This window comes from Felis catus, chromosome D1 (genome assembly GCF_018350175.1).
Source record: "Felis catus isolate Fca126 chromosome D1, F.catus_Fca126_mat1.0, whole genome shotgun sequence".
NCBI classification, from domain to species: domain Eukaryota; kingdom Metazoa; phylum Chordata; class Mammalia; order Carnivora; family Felidae; genus Felis; species Felis catus.
In genome coordinates, this window is record NC_058377.1 from 44,477,651 (window position 1) to 44,499,609 (window position 21,959).

General features: G+C 35.8%; 1 protein-coding gene across 5 annotated transcripts in view; it reads left to right on the forward strand.

Moving 5' to 3' along the window:
• GRM5 (glutamate metabotropic receptor 5) overlaps positions 1 to 21,959 on the forward strand; it is a 524,773-nt gene that overhangs the window by 371,924 nt on the left and 130,890 nt on the right. For all 5 annotated transcript variants that reach the window (XM_023239349.2, XM_023239348.2, XM_023239351.2 and 2 more), the window contains exon 4: positions 8,361 to 8,596. In XM_023239349.2, coding sequence (XP_023095117.1) covers positions 8,361 to 8,596 — 236 coding nt within the window. The remainder of the gene's footprint in view (positions 1 to 8,360; positions 8,597 to 21,959) is intronic.

Genomic DNA, 21,959 nt, shown 5'->3' on the forward strand with positions numbered 1-21,959 from the left:
AAAACTAAGATTTATAAACCCCAGTTATTCTCAGTAAATAACCATTTTCTTGAAAATTCTGCATTGTGCTTCTCTTTAGAATTAAACAATTCATTAGTGTTGAATGGTATATATTCGTAAGAACTTTTATCGAAAAGCTCAATATCCTTCCTTGTTTTTCACTATTATTTAGATTCTAAGACCTCCTACTCCCCCCCGGGGTGGGGGGGGGGAAGAAATATTATATGAAGACAACCAAGCAGTCAGTAGACTCCCACTATTAGAAAAAAATCCTGAAATATCTTCTAAAATGCTATTGGTGAAAGATTTGGCAGGATGATGATTACATGTGGGTAGAACAGCAGTTTCCATAATAATTATGTGGGTTGTGAACAGATTTTGGAAAAAAAAATGCTGGGATGCAGCCTAATGAATGTACTCATTAACCTTAATAGTATCAGGTAGAAAATGGAGAGGACCATTTTGGAGGGGGGAATCAATTCAGCTTTTCAGAGATATTTTATAAGGTGCATCGGACAGCACTGCATTCTCAATTAAAAATGAATATGTGCAGTTATCTGGAAAGAATTCTCTATAATTTGAAGTTTGACTTCTAAATTCTAATTTTCTAATAAGTTATATTAGACATTTCTTGTGTGCTTAGTATGTTCCAGGCTTTATAATAGACATAAAGACGAGATGTCCAAAATATAAAATTTCTAGTTGACTTGGAGAGACAGAAATAAATATGATGACAAATGCAAAACTAAAAGCATCATAATATTCCCTTTACGAGAGCAGAAATCTCATCTTCTTGTTCACCTGTATACTCCCACATTTAGAATATTAGTTACCCAATACTTGTTCAATTAATAAAGGAATAAATGTCCCAGAATCTTGGAAGTGGAGAGGAGAAAACTGTTCAGCCCAGGGAAGCTCAAGAAGGTTTTGATAAGCTGCATTCTAGCCCAGTCTGTTGGCTTCACAGATGTTGGATTTTATCAAATCAGAAAACACGTGAGGAGTTGAAGAGCTGACACTTTTGCAGAGGGAATAGTGTACTCAGAGGCCTGGAGGTGTGAACATGTGACATATTTGAGGCAGAGGAATCAATGTGTCATGTCTCTGATACACAACATGTGTGTGCTTAGTCTCTGCAGCATGGATACTACGACAAAGCAGGACTGAAGAATGATCACGTGTGACTGGCACAGCCCCACCTCCACATCCCCTGGCAGAAATTTAATGGCTGCTAACTTCTAGGAATAGTCATTCTGATGCTTACATTTTTAGTCTGGTGTTGCTCCCTTTGAAACAGACTTTGAGGTGATTTTTTTATGTTGTTTGCCCACAGCAGATGCCTCCTCAAGAACTCTGTGGAGTTATACTAAATAATCATCTTGCTGTCTGAGAGAGTTCAACTAATGAAATCCATACCCATTGTATGTGATTAGCCTTCCATGTAAATAAATCAAGAAATTGTAAATGTTAAGGACTGAGAGTTTGGAAACACCCAGAATACTAATTGAGGTGACTGGGGAATAATCTCAGGGAGGTAGGATAGGAATGTGATTTTCAATGTTTCAGTGACTGGAAACCTAATGAATTATACTGTTTGCATATAGTTTGAGTAAAAAGGAAAAGGGATGTTCAGTCTGAAGGATAGATGAGGAAACACCTAGTGGGCTGGAAGTCAGCATAACCCATTCAGGCAGGTCATGCCTAATGGACTGTTGGCTCCTTGAGCGCATGCACTAGAACCCACCACAGTGTCTGTGCAGTTTGAACACATAGAAGAGATCTTCAAAATGCTTATTTAATTAATGAATTCTAATGAATAGAACATGGAAACTGAAACTAAAGGATCATCCAATGCAGTTTTCTGCACTACATATATTTTTCTGTTTTCCATAGCTTAAATAACTCAAAATATATTAATAGGAAATGAGGAAGGGAAGGAAAGATTATATCATCTGTATTATACAGCTTTAGATTTTGATAAGAGAGACACTTTTTTAAAATTATTTAAACATCAGTGTGCCAGGGAGGCTCAATTGGTTAAGTGTCTGACTCTTGATTTCAGCTCAGGTCATGATCTCATGGTTTGTGAGTTTGAGCCCTGTATTGGGCCCTTTGCTGATGGTGGGGAGCCTGCTTAGGATTCTCTCTCTCCCCCTCTCTCTGCCCCTCCCCTGCTTGTGTGCATGCACATACTTTCTCCCTCTCTCTCAAAAAAAAAAAAAACTTTAAAAGAATAATTTAAAAAATAAAATAAAATTTAAACATCTCTAACATTTGGTAATTAATAAATCTTTTTTCTTCATAATTTTCCAATATTTTTTATTCCTTTTGACACATAGCCCTCAGGGGCTTCCACATTCCAGAAACATATTTTGATATTAAATCTATTGGTTATAAACCTTGAGGTAATTATTTTATAACCATTAAGTATTGATATGCTTTATATATATGTAATTTAGTAAAATAAATGATAAAAATAATAATTCTAAGGTTAAAATATTTCTCTTATAAGGACATAATGATATAGAGTATCAAATCTTTGGAGTTCTATAATTTTCATTATTTCTCATTTTCTGATTGCCAACAACTATTGTTTAGCATACAAGAAACTAAACATAATAGAATGGGGTGGATTAATATAGTACTGGACCAAAGATAAGAAAATTGTTAACTTATTTTTTTTTTAACACTCAAATCAACCGTACATGTCAAGAATAGGTAGAAATTCAGGAGAAAGGAACTACTAGAGAGCATATAAAGGGAAATCTAATCATCAGAGACCCCACCTTGTATTCGTTTTCTTTCTTTTTCAGCCCAAACCTATTCTGTTCCTCTACTTCACAGCCTAGGACATGGAGCTGCAATATCATTTACACTGTTGTTAATGTCTCCCCTAACTCACAAAATCCCCCTTTACCTCTATTCTCCATACATGTCTTCCTAGGGATTCTTAGAATTCCTTACAAATAAGGCTCCACATCCCCACTGCTACTTCTTTAAATTCAGGCCTCCATCAGTTTCCTTGACCACTGCAACACATCTTGCAACTCGATTCCCTTAACACTGATGTACAACCACTCCAACCTGTCACACTGCTACCATAGTTCATCCAATTCTCATCGGCTCCTCATTTTATTTCCCACCTTAAAAGCCACCATTGGCTCCCTGTTACCTGAATGAAAAAGTCAGGTAATGATGGTGTGATATAAAAGACCATTCGCAACTGGTCTTCCCCTGCTGACTTCTCATTGGCCCATTGCCCTAGGTGATCTACACAGCTGCAGTGCTTCATAGTCACTACTTCCTGAATCTCAAATACCTTCTCTTGTCTTAGAAAATACCATTTCAAAATACTGTTATCACTCCATTACCCATATGTGTCGAGTTCCATTTAAAACTGATCTTCCTACATAGAGTTAGTTGTTTTCTGATGTTCTCTCCCATTGCTGTTGTTTCATGCCTGCGATTATATTTATTTATATGCATTTATATGTCTGTCCTCTGTCATTCCTCTACTAGACTGTGAGCCCTGCCTGATGTGTAGTATCTAATACCTATTTAATTTATGTTTTTCTCCATCTCAGTACAATTTCAATACATCATAAATATGGTGAAGTGAATTTTTCTTCACAACATTCACTGGTGTGGGAAAGATCATACACACCTGTCCCATTTAGGTCTGGTTTGGCCATATGACTTGCCTTCATCAATGAAATGTGAGAAGTGATCTGTACCACTTCTGAGTAGACAACTTAAGAACCATTGCATATTTTTTCCTTCTACAAGATTGGCCACGTCCCAGGAGGAAACTGCTCTTTCAGACTATGTCTCAGAATGAAGGCGACATGGAGTAGAGTTAGAGACCATCTGTAATGAATCTAAAAGCTGAGCAAGAAATAAACTTTTGTGCTACACCACTGAAATATTGACAGTTTATTGCCACAAAATAATTTAGTCTAAGGTAGGTAGATTTTTAATAAATGTTGATGAAAATAAGGAAAGCTATAGAGATGGAGAAGATGAATTAGAACTGGAGATTTCGGGTCAATTTTGTTAAAAAAGAACCTTCTGTTGAAAACACATAAAAGTTCAATTTTCACGAGTTGCTAATTATGTGAAATAATAGGAATTGAGGCTTGAGAGAAGAAAGGAAGAAGGGGATATCATAGAATAGGAATATATATTTTGGTAATGCAATCTTGAAAAGAAAATGAAAATAAATTCTTGCTAGATAATGTGTCCTAACGATGTCTTCAGGGAGACATTTAAAGGGAGAATATAAAGAGTCTAAGGTAACTACTGAGGAGGTGTTTTGAGAATGGGTACATAGAAAAGATTCCTCCTTTAGTTAAGCCAACCTAATCTAAAAATATTTTTCCTGTTCAAATGTCCAAGTCACTGTTTCCATAGTCAAAGAAAAACTGGAGGCCTGACTAAAACAACACTCAAATTAAAAATATATTTGTGTACTCAATTCTTGTTATTCACAGTATTTATGTTCCATAAACGTGCACCAAACACCAAATCAGTGAATACTGACCATTGCCCCCAGGGAAGATACAGGTTTAAATTGCTATGGGCCTCTGGTCACAACATTCCCATCAACTAGTCTGTACATAACCTTGTTTTATGTGTTTCTGTATTGAATAAGATTTCTTCTTTAATATATACTGTTTTTTCATTAACATTGAACTCATAACAAACAACGCTTTACTCATTACTCACTTTACTCATGCAGCTGATTTAAAGAATGCATTTTCTATATAGGATATATCACAGCCTTTTTTATTTAGGAACTCTAGATAACACTATGCTTGGGGGTTATTTTAAACAGTGAAATCAATGAAAAAAAACATAAAAAATACAAGAACCCTTATAGTAAATAGATCATGAAAAGGATACTTGTTTAGAATATGAAAGCTAAAACAAGAAAGCAGAGGATGATCTCATTCAACCTCAGCTGGGAATGTGCACATCCAGAGACTCAAAATTTTTGTGACTCTGTGCATGTGCACAAATGACCACAAAGGTGCCATGAGTATTGATTTGGGTGTTGCAAATAGATTTAGCAAGTAGATAAATCTTAAAATAATGAGGATTAACTGTATATCAAGGAATTGAAAGGAAAATAATGAAATGTATTATGAGGAGATGGTTAAAATGCCCACCAGTGAGGAGAGAAATTAAATGGATGGATGGATGGATGGATGGATGGATGGATGGATGGATGGATAGATGGATAAAGATAGATAGATAGATGATAGATAGATAGATAGATAGATAGATAGATACTAAATCTAGAAAAGTGCTTTAAATATGGTATATTTTTAGTTTCTTTCCTTGTCTTCCTCCCCACTTTTTTTCCCCTTATTTGGTAAAATATATGTCCCCTGAAAGCATTTAGGTAGTACTTGACAGTCTAGTCTATCAGTGTAATGTAAAGCATTAGATCATAGAAAAGTACGTTCAAGTTTTTCTTGGCGTTTTATTTTGCATTTGGATTTATTATTCCTTACTTAGAGATACCCTATCATCTTAACACAAATCTTGAAAGCACATTTTTTGTGAAAATGTTAATATTTAATAACCTAAATGACATATGACACCATCTAACTTAGCCAGCAGGGAGTGAAGTTTCTTAAAACTTGCATAGTAGATATTCCCCTATAAATTTGAATAGAATAACCCTGTTTTGTCAAATAGAAATTGGAATTTTCTGTTTACATTCACACTCCTCTATGATTTTTATTTTGCTGTTGAATGGAAACATCTGGAACTAAATTGTTTTAAATTCACAAGCCAAATGTATAGGCTGCTAATAAAACATCATCTTTTGCCAAATTCTTTTAACTATGGAGAAGAGATTTATACCTGAAAAAAAAAAGAGCTAAAGAACATGATGAGAAATGAATCAATTAACACACTCTGGTGGGGATACTTTTTTTATGGAAATATTACCTCCAAAAAAGTTTATCAAGACAAGCTTTTTACAGTCCCCATTAAATTCAATGAATGAATTGTGAAGGGTAAATTGGACCCATTATAATCTTAAATTTCTTATGTAATATTCATAATCATAGTGTTACATAAGAGCGAGCTAGCATTAACAAAAGGAGCAATTTAAATTACCACTTCTTGGAGAATGGGGCTCTGCTTGACAAACAGAGCTTCCTGCCCCGTTTGCAATACGCCCATGCATCTCCTCCAGTGCCAGTGAGACCCACACTCTCATACCAGTGATATAATAAACCCTCCACAACAGAGGGAGAAAATGAGGCAAACAAGCCCACATCATTTCAACTTGTCAGCTTTAAATAAAATCTTCTGCAGCTGAAAATGAGAAATTTGAGGGAAGATAATGTGTGAAGTAACCAAATTCAACATTGGGACAAAACATATTGCATTACTTATTTTTTTTTCCTGATCTTCCACAAAGGTTTTTGAAATTTCACCATAATTTTAATGAAATATCTTTTGTCAGAAATGACTTAGAAGAAGAAATCGTTTATTTTGTTTGTTTATTTTTTTTTCTCCTCTTCCACCCACTGATGCCTTAGGAAACATCTCAAGTTATCCCAAGCCCCTGTGATATTTTAATGAGTAATCTGTGACCTTTGGAAAAACTCTCATTATCAGTTTTTAAGTCAGAGTTGGTATAGCAGAACATGCTGGAAAAAAGTACATGCTTTTTATACTTATTTTAATTAATTACTTACATAATACCTTCCCCAGCACTGATTTTATATGCGAAATATTGGTGCATGGTCTCCACCTACAAAAAATATATATGAGACAAAAATGCATTTGAAGGAAGATAAAAAGAAATTAACATTCTGATAGGTATATCTGAAATGGATGAAATAAACACTGATTGTGAATGTAAATCCTTTCCCTCTCTCTCTCCCCAGTGCCCACTTCCCCCAACCCTGTGTAACTCCAAAAACTTTACTGCTTTGCATTCAGGAGGTTCCATTCTACTCTTCCCTTCAGCTCTCTCCAAACCCCTTCTCTTCCTTCTTTGTTACTGTGTTTTTCAGTATTAAAATATCCCTTGACTTTCTTTATCTTTCCTGAAAAAGTACTTGCCTTCTTCTAAGGAAAGACACCACCACTAGGTCCCAGCAGATACTTAGCACAAGTTGTGCCTATTCCAGTGGAAGAGGGTGAAAAAGTCAGTCTCGTTTGTCCTGAATGCCCCAAGGTGTGCCCAAATTTGATATAAATATCTTTTTATGTCTTTTATTTCCAACGTTGTGCCTCACTTGTTTTCCAAATAAGCTTAGAGTGCTTCCTCTTGTACTATTATATTCTTATACCATTGTAACATGAAGTCTCTGATTTCTAATTCTTTTATCTTAAAATTCCTCGCTTACTTTGAGTGATCAGTGGATACAATGAGAGTAATATTGAAGAGTATGATTCTTGACACTATGCTTGATATACCATTGTTAAGAAGTTGTGATTGTTGTTGTTTTGTTTTCTTTTGTTTTGTTTTTTGAGAGAGAGAGAGAGAGCACGAGCAGGTGAGGGGCAGAGGGAGAGGGAGAGAGAGAATCTCAAGCAGGCTCCACACCCAGTACAGAGCCTGATGAGGGGCCTGATCTCACGATTGTGAGATCATGACCTGAGCCTAAATCAAGAGTCAGATGCTTAACCCACTAAGCCCCCCAGGCATTCCTGTTAAGAAGTTTTTTAATCCATCCAATGCAAAACATGATTCGATATGTGCATTTTAAATATATTAGAGAAGTACCATGGGACAGGAAAGAGTATATGGACAGTGGATTATAGGATTTCAGTTTGAGGTGCTGAAGAATCAGTATTTAACAGAATGACCATAATCAGCAGGTATTTTTAACCTCTCTATTATTTACTTGTAAAATATGAAAACAATGAATATCATGTCATAGGATGGTTAAATTAATACTAGGTGTATGTTAGAGATATTTTCATTTTTACTCTATGGTCATTAAACTAATTGTTATAAAGGAACAGAATGGATTTCAAGTTAACTTCACTTAGCCACTAAGCATTCAGTAAATAATGTGAATGGTGATATCATGCAGCTTCCATACAGTGTATGTGAAAAACAGTCACATTCTGCCAAAAGTATTAGGTTATTCTCCACAGTTTGAGGTTAGTGAGACTGGTGCCTTCTAGTACTCTTAGACCCTAAATTCCCATGGTGTATTATACTCTTTATTCTAAGTTTCTATCTCAGTAATCATGTAAGTATAATGTAGGACCATGGTGTGGCTGAGTAGCCATTTAATTACTGATCTTTTCAAAAGGAAAGCAAATGGAATCATTGGCTTAGAAGGTATCTGTTCTAAGCTGAGCTGGTTTTTGTCTCCCCACAGTGATGGCTGGGCTGACAGGTATGATGTGACAGATGGATATCAGCGAGAAGCTGTTGGTGGAATCACAATCAAGCTTCAATCTCCCGATGTCAAGTGGTTTGATGATTATTATCTGAAGCTTCGGCCAGAAACAAACCTTCGAAATCCTTGGTTTCAAGAATTTTGGCAGCATCGTTTTCAGTGCCGGCTGGAAGGGTTTGCACAGGAGAACAGCAAATACAACAAGACTTGCAATAGTAAGCAGATTTATTGTTTCATTTAAAGTGGATAAGGCTAGGGCTCCAATTTATGTAAACTGTGTCATGGGGATAGTGGCTATAATCTGTTGGAGAAGAGGACTCTTACATAAACAGAGGGGCTATTGCCACTTACGGTGATAAACAGGCTTTATTCTCACTAAGAACATATCAGAGCAAATTTTTACTCCACAGAGATTTAAAACAATTTTGTTATTTATATCATTCAAGAAATTGGCACTGTGCTAAGAGGGTAATGTGAGCTCCAGAGAGGAACTGCGATTGCCATCCCTGAAGGCAAGAACTACACTCTGCACATTTTGATTATCTTCAGCAGTTAGCACCGAGTTAAACACTTAGTAAGGGTGTCATATTCTGAAGAATGAATAAGGGGGCTCCTGGGTGGCTCAGTTGATTAAGCGTCTGACTCTCGATTTCAGCTCAGGTCATGATCTCATGGTTTGTGAGTTTGAGCCCCGCATCAGGCTCTGCACCAATGGTGTGGAGCCTGCTTGGGATTCTCTTTCTCTCCCTCTCTCTGCCCCTTCCCTGCTCTCTTGCTCTTGCACTGAATCAGGTGAATGTTAAAGGACAGAGCCAATTCCTACTTCCATCAATATATAGAACAGGAGCAAGGATAGGGTTTTATGTTTCAGGAGACATAATCTGAATGTTGCCATTCATTCTTCTACACTTATAGGGACTCATATTGTACCAACTATTGCTTTTTTTCCCTCCAACTATTGTTTTAGTTGTAAAGATAACAAGGTGAGGAAAACTAGTTCCTGCCCTTAAAAGGTTTAGTGTCTAGAAGGGAGATAATCCTGCCAGCCAATGTTGTAATTCAGTGCTATAAATGATATTATAAGAGCTAAACACAGGGTTTACTTGCAATTATTTGTTGCACATTGAAAGGGAATCTTGACTCCAGTTACCAAGGTACAGCCTATATTGGTCTGTATGTCAAAGCCTGCAAAAATTAAGGTTTGTCAAAATTGATAAGTGATTTGTTGATACTTCCTTATCATCACATTGTGTAACAAGAACCCCATATGCATTTGCATAGGAGTAAAGTGTTTTAATTGGTGATATGGGTGCCTTTATCTATGATGCTGGAATACAGGAGTGCATTGAGATAGTGGGGTTGAAATTATGGCCCACAAACCAATTCCAGTGCACAGAGAAGTTGTCACATACAAGCACAAAAATGAGAATAATGTAAATAGTATAGTGAATTTTTTCATAATGCACTTTCCCTCCCAGTTCATGTCCGTCATGTTTTTGGTATCACTTCATTCTTTTGTGAAATTAAGAAGGGGGTGAATGATGATTTGTGATTATTTTAAATATCGGTATCTGGCAAAATAAGAACTTGGCATCTTTATGTCAATTTCTGTTTGAGTAAAGAGGGGGGAGAAAGATGCTGAAGTGTGGGATATTGTATTGATCAGTGAAATCCAGAAATCACAGAAGTATGGTGTGTATGTTTGTTTCTTTCTGACTTCAGATACTGCTTGTCCAAAATCTTCAAATGCTTATTCATTTCCTTTGTTTTGTTTTGTTTTGTTTTATTTTCATGAAAAAAAATATATGTGAATGAACAGCATGATGACTTCTGTTTCACAATTTCAATGTTTATAGCTAATGTCATATCTTTCATCATTCTATCTAGTTTCTGATGGACACAGACTTCTTTCCTCTCTTGAGATTTGGGGGATATACCTCTCTGTATTCCAGTTCTATGGTTGTGTACAGATTTCTATATGTAGCTACACTGGAGGAGTTATAAAGTATAAGCAATAGATTTGATCTCATCTCCAGTTATCCTTTATTAAGGAGTTAGTGACAGTCCCTAACCAGTGTGTCTAAGGTAATGTTTCCAACTGATCCTCACCCTTTTCCTCTTTTGTGCCAATATTATTTTCCTTTTCTTTTTTGTCTAAAATGTCTTCCCTTTGAAATGGTTCTTTGTTTCTCTTATTTTTTCCCCACTGTTGGAGATCTTATTTAGATATAGTTTTAAAAAACTCTTTAATTGATTTCCAAAGAGCATTATTTCTGTGGAAAATGTTCTGTAAAATCCTCCCTTTTAGCCTGCTGTTGATCTCTGTCTTACACATGAATACCCAGATATGATTACTCTGCTCAGAACTGGCTCCTTACTCCAGTACTGGAAAGCACTCATTAGCCACTTCCCCCCACCCCCAGAATCTTATCTGACAAGAGATGTCATTTTGTACATACATGGACACTTATGTGTAATACCTCTGTTATTCTTTTCAATAAGGGAAATAATATTATTATCTTTATTTTAAAGATTATAAAATGAAGATTTAGGAGAAAACAATAGCTTGCTCAAGGTCAGCTAACTATTAAACACTGGAACTTATAATTGAACTCAGATTTGCTAAAAAGATAAAATATTGCAATTTTTAAAAATTGCCATAAAATTTGCTTTATGTTATAGTTAATATATAGGTCAAAGATACAAAAAGGAAAAATCTTAAAATTATTTGTACATTACTATGGAATTCATAATAGATACCTAATTGTTCACTACTCTCTACTTTTGACTGTATTTCCTTATTCACTCACACGTCCTCTTAGCATCTTTATCCCCACCTCCTTAGGGGCCCCAAATAGTTTACTCATATTTATAATATTACTAAATATTACCAGCAATTTCCTAAATATAATGCACTTAAGCCCTTTCATCAGGGAGTGTGCATAAGACAACCATTTTTGAGTTGGAGTGTTAATATTAGGAGTTTCCAATTCATGTCAGTCAAGAAGCTTTGCTTTGCTCACTTTCTCCAGTACCTTAAATCTAATAGATAATTCAAGAAGAAAAATGGCTTCACACAAAGGATAGAAATACCCATAGCTGAAGTACTGTTTATTTTGTCTTGGGAGATTCTTTGAAGGCAAAGAATAAAAGTTAGGACAGGTATCTAAATCTAGTAGTCCAGAACTAGCAGTAGCCTTATAGAGAATATGCCCCATTAATATGAATTTTTTCACTGCCTGTTAGTCTTGCGTATTCTTATACATTATATAAATAGACACTTACATTATTTGCTTCTCTGTAATGGCCTTTTCCCCTCAAAGTAATGTAGTGATTTTCATCCCATCATTGCATGTATTAGTTTATTCTTTTTTTATGTTTTATTTTATTTTGAGATAAAAAGAGAAAGAGAGAGTGAGAAAGAAAGAGAGCATGTGCAAGGGAGGGGGCAGAGGGAGAGAGAGAGAGAGAGAGAATCTTTTTTTTTTTTAATAAATTTTTTTTTCAATGTTTATTTATTTTTGGGAAAGAGAGAGACAGAGCATGAACGGGCGAGGGGCAGAGAGAGAGGGAGACACAGAATCGGAAGCAGGCTCCAGGCTCTGAGCCATCAGCCCAGAGCCTGACGCGGGGCTTGAACTCCTGGACCGTGAGATCGTGACCTGGCTGTAGTCGGACGCTTAACCGACTGCGCCACCCAGGCGCCCCTAGAGAGAGAGAGAATCTTAAGAAGACTCCATGCTCAGTGCAGGGTGCCATGTGGGGCTCAGTCCCATGATCCTGGGATCATGACTCAAGCCAAAATCAAGAGTCAGACACTCAACTGATTGAGCCACCCAGTTGCCCATAGTTTATTCTTTTTTATTGCTGTGCAATATCCCTTTGTATGGATATACTGCCAGAATTTACCTATCAGTTCTCCTATATGATAGACATTTGCATTATTTACATTTTTAGGTATTATAAATACTTTATGAACATTTATGTACATATACTATGGCAGACCTATATCCTAATTACTGTTAGATGTATACCCAGTATTGGAACTGCTACATCATAGACTACATATATATTTAGCTTTATTAGAAATTGCCAAGCAGTTTTCCAAAGTAATTGAACTAATTTCCCCTTTCACTGAAATGTATGAAATTTCAAGTTGCTTTGCACTACTGTCAACATTTGGTACTATCTTTTTGTATTTTAAACATTCTGTGAGTATGTGTTTGTATCATATTGTGATTTTGATTGCCTTTCCATGTGTATTACCAAGTTAAGTTCCTTCTCATATGCTTATTGGAAATTTGGGCATCCTATTTTGTAAAGTGTCTGTTCAGGTCTTTTGCACATTTCTTTGAATTGTTTATCATTTAACATCTATTTTAAGACTTCCTTATATACTGTGGAGACGAGTCTTTGGTAGATATATGTATTGTGAAAATTGCCCACTTAGAGAATAGCTTATTTCTATTTCCTATCCCTCTCATGTGTTGTTTTCTATTTATCCACTTTGTTCTTTAATACTTATTCCTCTTTTACTGCCTACTTATGGATTAATCAATAATTTTTCTATCTTATTCTATCACCCCTCTTAATAATTTTGTTTCATCTCAGCATAATTCATTTAGAGTTTTCAACAGAAATTACTAAATGAATCTTTAATACAAACAACTTTATGTTGGTTCTTGTTTATATTAAAAAATCTTGCAGGGGTGCCTAGGTGGCTCAGTCAGTTAAGGGTCTGATTTCAGCTTAAGTCATGATCTCATGGTTCGTGAGTTTGAGCCCCACATAGGGCTCTGTGCTGACAGCTCAGAGCCTGGAGCTTCCTTCAGATTCTGTGTCTCCAGGCTTTCTTTGCCTCTCCCCCTCTCATGCACACACTGTCTCTCTCTCTTTCAAAAATGAGTAAACATTAAAAAAAAAATTTAAATCTTGCAAATATTTACATCTGTTTATCCCCTCATACTATATTTTGCTATTGCCATGTAATTTATTTTTATCTGTATTATATATAAAAATATATAAATATAATAATATAAATATTATATATACATATGTGTGTATGTATGTGTATATATATATATACATATATATATATATATATATATATATATATGACTTTCTTCATATTGTGCTCTAAATGGTTAACAGTCATATTTCCCCACTCCAGTGTTTTTCATTCCTTCTTTCTGCTTGCTTTCACCTGTGATTTTTTTCAGCCTAAAGAATTTCTTGTAGTGTTTCTTACAATATAGATCTACTGCCAACAAATTATATTGACTTTTTTTTCTGAGAATATCTTTATTTCCCCTTTGTTTTTGAGGAGTGTATTCACCAAGGATAGCATTCTGTATTGCCAGGTTTTCTTCATTTTTTTTTCTTTGAAAACAACATTTCATTTTTTTTCTCTGGATTCCATCATTTCATTGAAAATTTAGCCATCATTCTAATGTTGTGTCTTTTTTTTTTTTTGGCAACATGTCTTTTTTTCTAGGCTTTAAATTTTTTTTTAAGTTTTTATTTGACTGTGATAAGGTTAGGTGTGATTTCCTTTATATATGTCATTCTTTGGATTTCTTAAACCTGTGGATTAAAAATGTCTATCAGTTTTGAAAATTTCCTAGACATTACTTCCTAAAACATTCCTTCTGCCACATTTTTCTCTCTCTGTTCCTTCTTGTGCTCAGATATACCTATTAGATTATTTGACTGGGTCATACAGGTGACTTTTTCTCTGGACTTTCTTTCCTATCTTTTTTTTTCTCTCTGTTCATCTATTTGATTCTTTTCTATTATTTTGTCTTTTATTTCACTAACAATGTATCCACCTATGTCCAGTCAGCTGTTAACCAAAATAAGTTTTCAACTTCAGATATGTTGTTTTACAGTCCCAGATGCCCATTTAATTCTTTTCATAGTTACTAATTTTCTTTTGAAGTATTCTTTCTCATCTAATTTTCAATCCTTTATTCCATGTCCTTGAACATAGTGATTATAGTTATTTTAAGGCCCCTTTTTTTCTAATTCTAACATCTGGATCTTCTGTCAGTCTTCTATTGACATATTTTTCATTGGTCACATTTCATGCTTCCTGATACAACGTATTTTCTTTTGTGCTAGACATTGAGTATAAAATGCCATAAAGATTGAAGTTTATATTATTTTCCCCCAATGATGGTTTGCCTTTTCCAGGTTCAAAGAAATTGAGATGAGATAAGTTGCAACATAAGACAGAAGTAGTCAACCGGTAGTTAAAAGTGTCTTTAAGGAACAATTGACATGGAATTTTGATGGAGAATCTAGATAGTATATCCTATGCCCTGGATGACTGACTCAGTCAGATTTTTGTTGTTTTTTGAGATTTTTTTCCTCCAGGCCCCTATACCATACTGTTTCTAAATTTGGCATCCATTTTGAGAAAAAGACTACTTGAAGTTTGAGCAGTTTCTAATCCTCAGGTGGGGCTTTTCTTCCAAATAGTATAAAACAATGGGACATTTCAGCCTTCCTCTTCAAAATCTTCAGCCTCATGCAGCCCCCACAATCAGCAAGTGAATCACAAGGGAAAAAAGCTATCATGTGGTTAGGTTTCCTGCACTTTATATATTGACATACCATATCATTTTAATATCCAAAAGTACTTCTGGCTTCTCTTTTTTCCAGAAGTGTCAGATACTATGTGAAGTCATATATTCCCCAGCCACAATTCATGTACTTTCCAAGAACCTCAAAATGTGACTTTATTGAGAAATAGCATCAGTGCAGAGTTAAGATGAGAGGATGTACTAAAGTAGGATGGGCTCTTAATTCCCCCAAAAGAGGAGAAGTGACACAGAGACAGACACACATAGGAAAAGTGGCAGGGGGAAGACACAGGCAGAAACTTGAGTGATGCAGCACAAAGACAAGAAATGCCAAAAATTAATGGCCACCACAAGAAGCTAGGAAGAGGCAAGGAAGGATTCTACCAAGAGTCTCAGAGGGAGCATGGCCCTCTTGACACCTTGACTTCTGACTTTGAGCCTCCAGAACTGTGAGAGAATAAATTTCTGCTGTTTGAAGCCACATAGTGTGTGGTATTTTGTTATGGCCGCCCTAGAAAACTAATGTCCCTTCATTCAGACCATGTTAGATTGGCAGCCTGGTCCAGAACCTGCAGATGCCCTCTGATGAGAAAGCAGCGGGTGACACCTGCCTACTTTCATAGGTCTCCTTTTTGTTTGTTCATTTTGTCTTTGTTGAGTCCATACATCTTCACTGCCTTGAAAATATTTTATTTTTGCATTTCTTTGGCCTCTTAAAGTTATATAGTAAAACAATGTTCATGTGCTTTCTTCTCCACCCTACATAACACCAGAGGTCCCTCTTTTATATTTTAATCTTGTCACTCCCCTGCAATCCCAATTGGGATGCATAAACGAACCCTGCAGTTTATAATGTCCAAAATGTTCATACTTTTGTTAATTTCTGTTTTTATCTTTAAGCATTTAAAAAATTAAGTCAAACTATTTCTATACCCTTAAGTGTTTTTTTTAACTGTGTGGTTTTTACAGAATCCAGGTTTATATACTATTAACAGTGAGCCCAATTTCAGTAAGTGTTACTTAAATTGAACAATCATGTTAGACTTGAATTATAAGTTAAATGACCAGTAATGATAATAAGTTAAAAGTATAAGGAATATAGTTTAATTTTTCCAATTGTTTAAGTAACCCAGTAGTAAAAGCTACAGCTAATTAAATTAAAACTGTTTTCTAGTAACTGGATCCTATTGTATATTTGAACCAATTTAAAGACCCATTTCCTATACAGTTATTTGAACCAATTTAAGGACCCATTTCCTTTACAGTTATAATGTCACCCACTGACATTCATTTACCATCTCCTTTCTTTGATTTCTCCCTGTCACTTCCAGTAGCTTCCAGAGGTGTCATTTATGACATTAACACACAAACATTCTCACCTGGATGTCCTGAGGGCACCTCCAACTTACATATCTAAAACTCACCTTATTATAACTTTTCTAACCACAGCTCCAAACTTTGAGCTTCTCCATTATGTACCTCCAGTTTGAGTAAACGATACACCCATCCGGCCTGTCCCCCAAGATGTGGGAATAAGGGGTCTTCTCATATTCCATTCTCTCATCCTCACAGCCAACTGGTAACCAAATACTGTTAAATCTACTGTTCATCTTTCACATCTGTTCTCTGTTTTTCACTACTGGCTGAATTCAAATCTTTATACCACTGCTGTGATTTGTTTCTTCATTATCTGTCACCTCACATATGAGAATAATCTTCATATCTAATCTTCTTTTTGATACCAGCTTCTTTCTCCTCCATTTTATGCTAAAAAGTAGCCTCAAAAGAGTCCATCTAAAGAATGAATCTCATCGTGTTACTTCCATTCTCAATACTCGTCCATGGTTCTCTAATGTCTACAAAAAAGGAATTCCACCCCTTTGCCCCAGTCAAAACTCTTCAAATTTGCCATATGTATTTTTCAAATCTTATCGTCAATTCCTTAAGCCCAAGAAATCTATGTTCCAATCACTTCACAGCACAATTCACAGATTGTGCTCTTCCATTTTAGAGTGGCATGCCTACTTAAGTCTCTGCACTTTTGCTCCATGAAAAACCTTCCTCAGGATATTTGGTAGTTTCACTGAGCATATATCCTCATGGTTTCCAATAAATCCAGTTTCCTGTTCTCAAAGAAATTCTGTTTCCCTCATGTCACTTCCTGTACTTTTTGTCTTTTTTGACACGTACCAATCCAGATATTGAACACAGATCCTCCCTTCTCCTTATTTTTATGCCTTCAAGTAACCACTCACACTGACATTTATGTGTATGCCACCCTACTATCAACAAAATGAAGATGAGGAAAATGGGTGCAGAGCAACATAAAAGTCCTTTAGCCAGAAGGGCATTTCTGGGATTCTAATGATGTGCTATTTCTTGAGCCAGTGGTGATCACTAGGATGTATTTCTTTTGAGAAAAAATTAATGTGTTGTTATGATTTTTGCACTTCTCTGCATTTGTGTTCTAATTTCATGAGAGTTTACTTTAACTACCCCACCTCTAAATAGAAGTTCTGCAGCCCCTATATCCAGTCTAACATTCCTTCCAGTCCAAATTTCTCACAATAGATTCCCCCACACATTCTCACTCCATCAGATTTCTCCCACCATGTTGCTTGATTCCTGTCCCTTTACTTCCCTGTAACCCTTACCTCATTTCCTCACAATGTTTTTAAACACCACAGTAAATATTTCTCCATTTCATAGGTAGAGCTATTGAGCTGTTTCTTTGTTTTCTTGTCTCCTTTAAAATTCTGCCCTTAGATACAGGAGTACTGATGCATAGGGGCACTTGTACCCCAATGTTGATAGCAGCACTCTCAACAATAGCCAAATTATGGAAACAGCCTAAATGTCCATCAAATGATGAATGGATAAAGAAATTGTGGTTTATATACACAATGGAGTACTACGTGGCAATGAGAAAGAATGAAAGATGGCCCTTTGTAGCAACATGGATGGAACTGGAGAGTGTGATGCTAAGTGAAATAAGCCATACAGAGAAAGACAGATACCATATGGTTTTGCTCTTAGGTGGATCCTGAGAAACTTAACAGAAACCCATGGGGGAGGGGAAGGAAAAAAAAAAGTGGTTAGAGTGGAAGAGAGCCAAAGCATAAAAGACTCTTAAAAACTGAGAACAAACTGAGGGTTGATGGGGGTGGGAGGGAGGAGAGGGTGGGTGATGGGTATTGAGGAGGGCACCTTTTGGAATGAGCACTGGGTGTTGTATGGAAACCAATTAGACAATAAACTTCATATATTGAAAAAATAAATAAATAAATAAAATTCTGCCCTTAGAGAATGGATGCTGCTCACCTTTTGAGCCCAAAGCTGCTGCTAAAGTTACATCGCCAAACAGAAGGCCATTTACTCCAGAGAAAAAAATGATACCATCCTCAGAGGGGATAAAGCAACTACAGCAATATAATATTTTCCACTGGATTACACTGACATATACATAGATTTTTCACATCATTACACCATTACATAAACATTTTATGTTCAGGGGCTCTTGGGTGGCTTAGTCACTTGAGCGTCCAACTCTTGATTTCAGCTCAGGTCATGATCCCAGGGCCCTGGGATCAAGCCCCAGCATGAGGCTCCACACTCAGCGTGGATCCTGCTTGAGATTCTTTTCTGTCTCTCTTTCTTCCACTACACTGCTTGCATGTACTCTCTGTCTCCAAAGTAAATTAAAAAACAAACAAAAAAACAAACAAAAAATGTTATCTTCATCTGTCTCTGTTAAAGTATAAATTTCTCCAGGAGAGGAACTGTCTTACTCATCTGTTTTCCAAATTTTGAGCATGATGCCTTATATAGAGCAAGCATGTGAATAAATATTGTTAAATGAATGTGACTTCATGTCTCTTATACCCAAGCAGAGTTACAATGGCTAGAGGATCTAGAACAGTGGTTCCCAGTCTGTAGGCTGCAGGTCCCAGGGTCACTGTTGATTTGTTGACTGATCTAGAATTCTTACATTGTTGAGCATTATCAGTGAACTGAACTATGCTTTGCATATCCTTGTGTGAACATGTGTATGCTTATACACATAAGTACCTTATTTTTATGCACAAGCTGCTGCAGTTAACAAATTATAAATTAATTTTTAAATTGCTCTAATCATGGTAGCTTATTGCCATTAGGTGTTTTCTATAGTACAAACAGCATTTATGGAGTGTGTGGAATTTTTTGACATTAAAAGAATTTCCTATATTCAAAAAGGTTGATTCCACTAGCTTGGAGGTATCTCTTTTCCCTTTTTTTATAGCAAGTTTCCATCCAGAGGTGTCCACATTTTTTTTTGATGAATATGCGTCATAAGGATTTGAGATGGGTTAGTTAAAGGATACTTCCTTATGCATCAGAATTTTTTTCTGCCATCTTGTTTGCTTTAAAAACACTTATTGGTGATTTATCCGTTGCTCAAAACACTTCAGTATCTATGAAAACATGACTGGAAAACCCAAAACAGTACATTGAGAGGAAATAATTATCTAATAAGAGGGGCTGAACAATAGTAAAGGCATCACAAGTGCCAAGTAAACAAAATGCCACAGCTAACCCCAGTTTAAATATTTCTCATCCTTGCACTACATTAACATTTCCAAGGTAGCACTTGGAAAGAAAACTAATCCAATGTAAAAAAAGGATTCTGTGGTTGCATATATTGGATTATTACATTCTGTATCCATTATTTTTAGAGATTCATAATGTATATCCACATGTTGGAAAAGAACAAATCCCATTGTAAACATTTTTAAATCCCTTTCTTTAATCCAGAATCTCCTTTTTGTTGTTTTGTTTTACTATGAACTCATCTTCTTATGTAACACTGATTAGCATCATACTTTTGGAAAGACTACACTGGAAAAATTTAATAACCATATCTTTAAAAATAAATTTGATCACATTATCCTAGTGTATGTGGTGAAATCTAATCAGAAACATACTTCTGTCTATATAACAGACATTGAGTTAAGTTAATTAGAATTTTATGTGTCAGTTTTGGCTTAATACAATTCTTAGATTTGTTACATGTTAATACTTTTCATTTTGAGGAGGGAAAAGTTTCTCCATCTTGGACTCTGCTTTAAAGAAATGGTTGCAGAGCCAGATCAAGGCCCCAGATATTAACATATCAAAGTTTTGAGACATATAATCTGTCATATTTCTTTTTTGAATTCCACAGTTTAAGAAATAAGAGTAATTATCCATCCAAGTGTCAGTGTATGTAATCCTTCATGATGAATAGCTACCATCAAAAAGTACTAAAAAAATAATCCTCGCATTAGGAATTGCAACAGTTTCCAAATTCTTAAGATATTGGAATTGGAATCCACGATGTATTAAAGATATTTAAGATAAACCAAAGAGAGACCTGACAAGCTTGCTCAATCAGTCACTTAAGGCATGCAAATGTGAAAAGCATTAGATTTACACCCAGAAGATCTATATTAAAAAACTCAATCTGTAGCCACTACTAGGCCTCTCTGAGTCTGTTTTCTCAAATGTGAGATGGGATGTGTATTAAAACTGATACCTAACTGGGGCGCTGGGTGGCTTAGTGGGTTAAGCGTCCAACTATTTTGGCTCAGGTCACAATCTCACAGTTCATGGGTTTGAGCCCCGCATTGGGCTCTGTGTTGACGGTGCAGAGTCTGCTTGGGATTCTCTCTCTCTCTCTCTCTCTCTCTCTCTCTCTCTCACTCTCCCTCTCCCTGCGCCTCCCCACTCTCTCTCCCTCTGTCTCAAAATAAATGAATAAACTTAAAAAAATTTAAAAACCTGATACCTGACAGAGGACTCTAGTGAGGCTTAAATATGATGATGTATGAGGGGACACCTGGGTGGCTCAGTCGGTTAAATGACTGACTCCTGATTTTGGCTAAGGTCATGATCTCACGGTTGCTGGGATCAAGCCAGTGTTGGACTTTGCGCTGACGGTGTTAGACCCGCTTGAGATCATATGGGATTTTCTCTCTCCCTTTCTCTCTCAAAATAAATAAATAAATAAACATTAAAAAAGCCAAAATAAATAAATAGGATGATGTATGAGAAAATGCTTAAAAGATGTGAGGGCAAAGTACCTGCTTTTAGCAAAGACGAAGTAACAGAGACTGGATTTACTCTCCTTCTTAAAATAATAAAAAGAACAAAAGACAATAATAAAAAGAACAAAAAAAGAACAAAACAAAAGTTTTCTAGATATTGGATATCAAGCAATGAAGGACAGTTATTCTTATGAAACAAGAAATAAATGAGGTATGCTTTCTGAGTTAAGAAGATGGAATTCTGACTTCAGAGAAACCAAGGAAGCTAGAGTTCTAGCTAGAGCACAGAAACAAAGAGAGGAGAGGTGCAGGAAGAGAGAACTCTGGAGACGGGCAGAGGTTCCCTCAAGTATGCAGCTGACTATTGATTACTGCATCTATACAAGGATAATACTTCAGATCTGGGAAAGGACCCTTATGGGATTAGAGAGACAGTGTGGCAGCCATATGGGACAAGGAGCAGTGTCTGTCCCTAGCTGCCAGACTAGAAAAACTTACAATTCAGAAGGCTAAAACAACAGGGGAAATTTCATAGCATTGACTTGCTATATCGGAAAACAAAAATATCTCAAGTCAATGACCACAGCTCCACCTGAAGACATTTGGAAAAGAAGAACAAATTAAACTCAAAGTAAGTAGAATAAAGGAAGTAATAGATCAGAGTGAAAATCAATGAAATATAAACCAGAAATACAACAGAGAAAACCAGTGAAACTAAAGTCTGGTCCTTTTAAAAGATCAGTAAAATTGAAAAAAAAACTGATCAGGAAAAGAAAGTAAAACAAATTACAAATATCAGGAATGAGAGACATATAGCATCACTCCAGAGACAACAAATATGGAAAGGAAAATAAGGGAACATTTTTAGAAACAATTCTATTCAATATTCTATTCAGTATATCACAAAAAAGAATTATATACCTCAAAAACAT